At 34.4% G+C, this 9618-nt stretch overlaps 1 protein-coding gene across 1 annotated transcript; it reads right to left on the reverse strand.

The window, feature by feature from the left end:
- Positions 1 to 597: 597 nt before the first annotated feature.
- Positions 598 to 7744, reverse strand: LOC145667743 (uncharacterized). The gene is made up of 2 exons (XM_081735185.1): positions 6225 to 7744; positions 598 to 613 (listed from the first exon to the last, which is right to left on the reverse strand). The coding sequence occupies exons 1-2, from the start codon at positions 7742 to 7744 to the stop codon at positions 598 to 600; spliced, it is 1536 nt and encodes a 511-aa protein (XP_081591311.1).
- Between the last annotated feature and the right edge of the window lie 1874 nt (positions 7745 to 9618).

Here is a 9618-nt window from a genome sequence, read left to right on the forward strand (position 1 = left end):
GATATGGAGAATTCGAGGCGACACATACAAGTAGAACCTCGATGGTCAACAAAAAGAAAAAGAAAACAAGATAATAGATCCAATCGCTCTATAGAAATCAAAGAAGGCAATCTTGTGATGGTCCGAACTCATTTTTTATCAGATGCATTTAAGAAAGTTACACACAAGTATATGCCTACCTATACAGGGCCTTACCTCGTGACTAAAGTTGTTAATAATATGGTTTATTTGAAGGATCTCAAGGGGAGAGAGGTATCGAAACAAAATTTATCGAATATAAAACTATTTGATTGTTCTATCGAGAAACGGAACGAATTACTCAAAGGGTTCGAATAAAAAAAAATTTTTTGAAGGCCCTGGGAAAAATGTAACGTACTCTGGTAACGTTGCATTCTGTTTTTCTTATTGTTGTGGAGTGTTTGAAGTTTCTTTATTTCAGTTTGCGTTAGGTTGTACTTTATTCCTAAAAGCACTAAGTTGTGTTTAGTCTGTTGTTATATTGATACCATACGTGGCCTATGTAATGTGGACATGCACCATAGCCTGGGTGTGTGTATTCTCTACCTGCGCGGTAGGCTATGTGATTGTATCCATAAACTAGTTGGGCATCGATCTAAATTTAAAAAAATCAGTATTTATACAGAAACACACGTTTAAAAATGCTTGGTACATATTATTGACCCGTGTATACTACATCTGCAGGACTTCGTTAGTGGAGAGAAATTTTATTAAGTAATTATTACGTTGAAGTTGAAAATTTAACATCGCTACTCATTGTTGTAACAAACAAATGGTTTATGACCCCTTTTTACACTCAAATATAACTTATAATAATAACTGTAGATTCGCGAACAAAGTTCTGCCATTATATGGAAATGTAAATACAGATGTATAAATATTCTAGGCTTACCTTAAATGAAATTCATATGAACACGACGTTATTCGCTACATTATACATTAAATAAGTCGTTTTTTTTATTGACTCTTAGTTGTTTACATTACTACAAGTATTACGCTGCGTTTTTGTTTGCGAAGCGTATGGAAGAAGAAGAAGAAAGTATAACATGGTGATTTAAGTGACCCGTGACGCAGAGTGTCTTAAAGTTGAAATTCTTAGGCGAATTGCTGGTTTTTTGGGAGAAATCTATCAAAATCTATTATTAGGACCAACCTTTAGTATGTTTCGGTAGATTAAGAATGCTCTGCTAAAAATTTGAGAAACCTATTGTGGATTGTCACGGGATAGTGTTAATCCGGCCTAGTAGAATGGCCCTATGGAAAGGGAATAAGCTGTGATGAGCGTCGCGAGACGACCGGGCATCAATTTCTCATGAAAGTGAAACCTGGTGGAATCCCGAAGCTGATTGACAGCGTGTAAGCTACAAATACTTCTGTGCTTCAGGTAAACCCAAATATCTTTAACTTTTAGACACGTAACTTTTCAAAATTCTTCAAAACCAAGATGGCGACTTTCACGCTACCATAATAATAATAATAATTTCCTATCAAAGTAACTTTTGAATAACAGTGTTCTAATATTTGTGCGTGTTAATAATGGCGAATATGACAATGTCAGGTTAATCTGTGTGCGGCTCCACACATCTTAAACATTCCGCAATTGTCTCTCCACTAATGTAGTCTCTCAGAATACTAGAGAAATATGACAGCGATCACAAACAGTTTCTGTTGCTATGGTAACGATGTATAAAGCCAAGTGTTAGGTTTCCTACTATCTAAATAGTCTGAACCGTAGAGATAAGCAAATAAAATGTTAAAAGAAAATCCAAGTACGGAACTTAATCATAATTTTTGTTTTGTATTCTACTAAGATCAGGTTGCTGACACCTAATAATGAAAGCATTACCTCATTTGTAGATGTACTCACGGCATCAGCTTGTTGCACTTACTTACTTACTTACTCATTTATGATAGACTGATCTGTTATGTTGAAGTGATTCTTTTCTTGGCACTGCAATTTTGAATTTTTTTTTAAATTCTCCCAACAAAACAATATGTGTCACTAGTGCTGTCTGGTAGATTTTTTTTGCAGTGCATGCATGTTTCATTTGTATATAGTTCACGTTTCCATTTCTTCATTATTTTGGGTTTTGAGGCTGAGTTGAGAGATTCAACGCTATGGCCGTATATAGAGTGATGCCTCATATCTGCCACTATTTTCTTTTATAGTGAGTGTGAGAAAGAATATAAAATGGTGGAACACAATAGAGGATAAATAATCGCTCATATAAACCCATATTTTTGATAAAGACAGCCTAATTGTTAATCGCACATTCATGAGGAGTCATGAAATAAGGATCTTGTGAAACAAGGAGAATTACAATGTACTGTATATATTTTTTTTTACATTGCAATGTGTCATATTTAGCTTACGTTTAGATGATTGTAAATCAGTCTAGAATAGCATCAAAGTTCGCTTTATGTGATACTACAATGAGGTACTTATAGAAACAAAACAGATAACATGAACTGTATAATTTTATTTTACTGTCAAAATACAGATTTATCTTTTTTTGAAATCTTGTAATTATGTTGTTGGATATATATATATATATATATATATATATATATATATATATATATATATATATATATATATATATATATTTCTTTTTTTAAATCAGATGACATTTGATGTAAGTTATATTGCTAATAATGTCAAAATTTCTTTTTTTCTCTCCTGTATGTCGTTACCTGAAAAATAATAAACGAGATCGCTGGTATAAAGTGGGACTACATAATTTAGCCTTATAAACAAGTTAAATCAAATAATCATGGCAGTTGAGCGTAAGTAAGCAAATAATGCGTTATAAGCTCTCACGTGCGGGTACTATCTTAGAAGGACTCTGGAAGACGAGCCAGAATGCGTTGAATATAAACTATAAAAAAATAGTTTTATAGTTGTGATTTTTATATATATATATATATGACAGGAAAATAAATTTTACAGAATTGTCCATATCATTCAGAATTTCGATTCATTATGAGAGTTCATTATTAGAGTTATTATTCAGGCTTTCCTCTTCTTGTAGTGAGACAAAAGAACCGTTACAAAATTGGCAATCCAGGACAAAAATCTATTTCCATGGAAACGCATAAAAAGGTGCGTTACAAAAATTGACGATCCAATCCAGGATTTGTTTGGTATGTTTTTCATTTTATTTATAACCCTAAAATAGCATGTTACACACCTATTGACTCAATGTGTGCCATGTGACGAATGAAGCTCACATCGAACACTTGAAGGAAAAACTGTTTGAGGTGTTCTTTTATTTGATGTATTATTTATAATTGTGCGTAAAATATAATAAGTACTACGAAGACCTGCATTTCTCAGCATCAGTATTGGAACTAAGATGTAAAAAGGAGAGGTTGTGATTGTTTACAACAACGATATTATTATTAGTCAAGACTATAATTACTACAACAACACAAGTTAGTAGTCAAAACAATGTAATTAAATGTACACTCGTAACCCTTTCGGACCCAGGTGGCCAAAGTGGCACATACGGGTGTGTCAATTTTTTAACCGGCTCCTGTATGGTCACTAATTAAGATATCGGTATATATATTTTTTGCCAAATATAGTTGGTCCATAGTTTATCATTTTAGTTTCTTTTTCTTCTGTGTGTCGAATTTCCCTCTCAAATTTCACCCCAGTCAAAAATTCGAGAGTTTTCGAATTTTCTTTATTACTTTGCCCCTGTAGCTTCATTCGTTGTAGAGAGACCTCCTTAAGACTTGTCAAGTAGATACGTCGGATGGATACAATAGGTAAGGCGAAAAAACCTCACGAAAATGGTAATTACTTTTTCTAATTGAACTCATGAAAGAGTATGACGTATGTAATTATTCTGGATTGATAACACGTGTTAGATGGTGCCGTTGGCGCCATTACTGTCTGGTTATGCCGCGACTTTCCTTTATACTTTTGCCGCTCGCCAAAAACCTCACGAAAATGGTAATTAGTTTTTCTAATTGAACTCATGAAAGAGTATGACGTATGTAATTATTCTGGATTGATAACACGTGTTAGATGGTGCCGTTGGCGCCATTACTGTCTGGTTATGCCGCGACTTTCCTTTATACTTTTGCCGCTCGCCAAAAACCTCACGAAAATGGTAATTAGTTTTTCTAATTGAAGTCGTGAAAGAGTATGACGTGGGTAATTGAAATCACGAAGGGGTATGACGTATGTAATTGAAATCATGAAAGAGTATGACGTGTGTAATTGAAATTATGATTGCGTACGGTGCATGTAATTGAAGTAATTAGTTTTTGTAATTGAAGTTGTGAAAAGAGTATGACGTATGTAATTGAAGTGACAACGCGTGGCAGATGGTGCCGCTGGCGCCATTACTGTCTGACCGTAATGCGCGTTCCCTTTATACTTTTTCCGCCCGTCCACTTTGTATATTACCGACTGTCGCGTTGTATTCAATGTTAGCTTTCCGCTGGCGCCATTACTGTCGCGAGTTTCAGCCCCGCCCGCTTTGTATATATGCCGCTCGGTAGCCACGGACGCTAATGGTATTTTGGCACACTTGTATATTTATACAATATTTTAACTTAAGTAAGAAGAGAAAGTTTACTTACCTTTGATAATATTCCGCCGCTGGCTATTTTTTGGTTGCTGCCACTGCTTTATTGATGATGTCATTTTTTTATGACGTAGAAGAACTTGTTGTGCGAACAAACAAATATTGCGATACCGCATTTGTAATTTCATGTATTAGGATATATTTATAACCTTGGTTGACTTTTTTGATTCAGATTATTATTAAACTTAATAAAATAATAATTCATTGAGTGAATATATGAATTTGATATTGTAATTTTATGAAAAGTATAAATATTGTGCCTTTATTAATATTCTTTTTTTATACATATGAAGCATATGTATTCTTCCTTTATCTAATACAGAATACACATACTTTAGTATAATGTACGTAAATAAGTTTATATAATAGTATATGAAGCATATGTATTCTTCCTTTATCTTATACAGAATACACATACTTTTTTTGCATTAAGTACCTTTTAATTTTATAGGATGTAGAAATTAAAGGCATGAATATAGTTTAAAAAAAATTATTGTAAAAATAATGACAAAATATTATATATAATAAAAATTGCAAATATAATAAAATGTAAAATATATAATAAAAATTAAAATGTACATATATAATAAAAAATAAAAAAATGAATATATATAATAAAAATAAAAATGTAGATATATAATAAAAATAAAAATGTAGATATATAACAAGTGTTTGAATATAATGATATATAACAATTGATTAATATAATGATATATACAGTGTTCTATTGATTCTTTGTACTTGATTAACAAAGCTAATTTAATATTTGAAAAAATGGTATTTACTATATGAAAAAATTTATTTATAATATATAAAAAACTATTTACAATATGAAAAATCTATTTACAATATGAAAAAAAAATCTATTTACAATATATAAAAACTATTTACAATATGAAAAATCTATTTACAATATATAAAAAACTATTTACAATATGAAAAAAAATCTATTAGCAAAATTTGTATAAAAATCTATTTACAATATATAATATATTATTTACAAAATGAGGGTGCGATGTGAAGGGTGCAGATATGTTATAAAGATGATATAATATCCAGTACTTGTGAATGCAAGAAAGAAATCAATGATGTGAATAATTATATGCTATATCCGAGGCAGTATAGCAATGTTTTGCGGAATTGCCATAGTCATTTCCTACCATTCATACAATTAATGTATATACATTATTTATAATACTATTTACATATTTACAACACATTCACTCTTGTTTTCATTCATACACTTTTCACAGAACAAGACTTTGCCTTCGATAACCGTATGGAATACTACGGTAATCTGTTTCACTGTCAGGGTTTAGTCTTTGTCGCTTATTATTTACTTTACGGTGTGTTTTTATTTGTGTTTTAGAGACAATAGAAAACCCAGCCTTACGCACAATCCTCCCTGGAAACTTTAACTCTTTTTTTTCAATTTTGTTTTGAACTAATTTGTAAAAATGATCAAAATTAATTTCCTGCCGCGTTCTACTGTCCAAAGTAATACCCCGAATTTTATACACATAATCAAATTTTCCCGTCCCAATTTCTTTCATACGGTAACTATAATTTTTAGCCCCTAATCCAATAAACATATCGATTTCCCACCCTTCTGGTACTTCATTAGTTAGTTCTCCCAGGTAGGATCCGATTGTAAGATTGGATTCTCTATTTCGTTGTTGTATAAACATAATGCTGTCTGTGTCACAATATAATATGGCTTCAGGCCCTACAGCAGTCAACAGGTCATGAAGACGAAGTCTTGCCCACGATGTGATGAACGAAGCAAGCACGACATTTGAAAACTTCCATGGTTTATTTTCGCTTTCAATGTCTTTGTAAGTGATTAGGAGATGAAGTTGACCAATGGGTGTTACTGTTTGTACTTCGTATTGCGGTGACAGCAGGTACGTCAAAAGTCTTTCCGGAGTGTCAACGACTTTTGATTGTGGAAGATCGGTTCTTTGTCCCCATTTTCCATAAAGCGAGTTGAGGAATATCTTGGAGATATACCTCAGACCCGGGTTCGTTCTAATATTATTGTAATTTAACTGTATGCCTTCGTGGGCATGATACTCCTGAATGTATTTTTGTTTGTCTCCTTCGCTTTGACATGACGCAGGAAAACCTGAAGCCTCCTGCTTCATTTGAAGGAAAGAATTCACGTAGTCGCGGAACAAACTACGCGAATTACGATCCTCACCGCCAACCAGGTTAAATTCCCAAACTTCCTTTATTTTGAGTATCTTATATCCGTTTTGAAGTGCTCTATGCAATTCTGGGGTACAGAATGTGCCAGTAATAGCACGATCATTTTCACAATGCAAACACTCATTGACACTTTCTTCCTCCATACATGTGCGACATAAACCGAAAAGTAATCGCCCATGTGCAACATATGGTAAGATTGGAAAGAATAATTTACTTGGAGGCAAAACGGTACATTTAACTATACCATGAATACTTCCCACATCTGGGAAGTCCGGCCCTCTATAAATTTTTGGCGCACCCACTGGCAACGGTTTACGAGCCATTACCCAGGGGTAGAGACTAGTAACGTCCAGATACTGAATATACTCCTCATTAGTACATTCATACAAGGCATTAAAGCATTCAGTTCGTCCACCATTAAATCCGTGCTTGGGAACCAAATGATCAACAAGATCATTACACCGAGTTTTAATAAACTCTTGAATGGACTTGTCGGACTTCACCTGGTTATCCCACTCACATTCCCATTTCTCAACAACGTTGAAATTACGTTCTTTTAAATATTGGGATTTAATAGTGGTCGCTTCGTACTTTTGCTGCATGGTTGTACGATGAGGTGAGGATGCGTCAAGCTGCTCGTAGCGCATACCAGGGTAACAGGTTAGGCACCCATGGAAAAAACACCCATGAAACTCATAAACAGTATTACTAGATGGTTCATACCCATCCACCTTGTATTTTCCAAATCGTCTTTCGCCTCCATTTCCTGAATGTTGAATTTCAGTACCTCTTGTTTTGCTCATATACCGCAACCATTGCAAAGCTTTTACACTTTGCCGATCGCGGTAGTCAAATCCAAGAGGTGGAATAATTGCAATTGACTCTTTGGGTAAATACAAAGTGCAGTATGTAAGCATAGCAAGACTGGCTATGGTACCGGATGAAATGAAACACTAGATTCCGCCAGTTTTTTCCTCTACCATATCCGAAAACTTGATAACCGCTTCTGCTAAAATTCTCACATCATTGCGGCAATACTCCAACATCTCCTTTTGCAGGTCATACTGCTCGCCACTTGCAGCACGTTCTTGGTGCCAGGCGATTAATTGTTGTCGTTCTTCCGGAGCACGATTTTCAGGATCAAAATACTTAATGTCCGGAATTTTGCCTACATAATTTTGATTACTTGGTGTATTAAACAAGTATGGGAAATCTCCCTTCCTTAAATTTCCAGAAAGACCTAATGATTTTGGGTGGTTTTGATAATTTCACCCCCATATAAAGAAATGTATCGCGAAAGATTAAATAATTACCGACCCGCAACTCGGTAATTTTATGCCCCGTCATTGTCATTGATGGTGTAAGATGTTGGGTTTCAATGAGATTTTTAAGACAGAAATGGATATCATACCGCGATCCGTTATGGCTCAGTACAATTGTACGTTCGAACTTCGGACGAGATATTAACACAAAGTTAATAAACTCATCGATGTTCTTAAAAGAAAACTCGCGTTTTCCATTTTCATTTCCACATTCAAAGCATGGTATGTCTAAACTGCTACCCTTACATTTATAGCAAATAATTTGCGCGCAAACAAGATTTACTACATGCTCCTGTTCGTTCTCAGTATCCATATCTAGAAGCATAGTCTCTACATCAAAGATTATATACAAATACTTTTCTACCCGGGTAAGTTGTTGGTTCTGCACATAACATACGTGGTTACGTTCAACATGCTTATAACATGATTTACATAAACGTTCCCCGCATTTATGCACAGAATTATGCCGGCGTCTCAAATCAAACATAACACCACATTCATCACACACCCTAACCGTATCACATACGCTCTTGCCTCGACCGCTCACATCTTTGTGATTGTCAAAACATTCACTTGTCGGAAACAATCTATGGCAATCATCGCATTTTCGTTGCATATCAGAGGTCGATAACTCGTGGTACTTTTCACAATATGTGCACTTAAATTCACTCTTATGAAAAATACCGGATTTATTGTACCCCTGCAAGCAATGATCACAAAATCCGTCGGTTCCTACAAGCTTACGTACACTAGTTATCAGTTGGTAGTGATTATCTGCATATAAAATGTAAATTTGCTTACCACCCTTAATCCCTGGATATATCACATAAAATTCTCGTGTCATTTGATTTCTTTCGTACACAATGATCTGGTACTTAGGTGCAAGGTGGTTTTGTATTTTTTTCACGTCATTTAGAGTACATCCATTTTGATCTGCAGCATTTATTTCTAATTTTATAGCTAATTTTCTTGCCTGTTTCAACAACCGTTTTGGGTTCTTTCTCAATTCATACACTTGATTATACCTTTGATCAACTCTTGCCATCCCAAGAATTACACTCTTTGGGAGGCAGTATACATCCTTTTCCATAGGAAGTAATTTATCTTCCAAGAAGTCACCCAATGGAAGACATTTTTTAATGGTTCGTTCACGTCTTTTACCTCTTCCCTTTCGGAGATGCACAGTATGTACCTTAAACGTAACGTCACCTCCAATTAGGAACTCCTCATTACTGTTGAGGGTATTTTCCACTACGGAAAAGAGGACCTCAGGGTTCAATTCCGATTTTTTGCGCCATGACAAATAAATTGGTTTATTTAACTTCGAGGCACTGCTCTCGATAGTTATACCTACAAAGGTGTTCTTGTCAACATCCTTTAATGTATGGGTCATTACAAAATCAAACAGATTTCGTATATATTTTTCCGGATCTTCGATTCCATTTGAACCCATACACTTAATAGTTAGC

The sequence above is a fragment of the Thermobia domestica genome, chromosome 13, assembly GCF_964235325.1.
Source record: "Thermobia domestica chromosome 13, izTheDome1.hap1.1, whole genome shotgun sequence".
Taxonomy (NCBI): domain Eukaryota; kingdom Metazoa; phylum Arthropoda; class Insecta; order Zygentoma; family Lepismatidae; genus Thermobia; species Thermobia domestica.

Bases quoted from the DNA above. Each gene is read 5' to 3' on its own strand.
- LOC145667743 (XM_081735185.1), bottom strand. From the start codon at position 7,744: ATGCTTACATACTGCACTTTGTATTTACCCAAAGAGTCAATTGCAATT.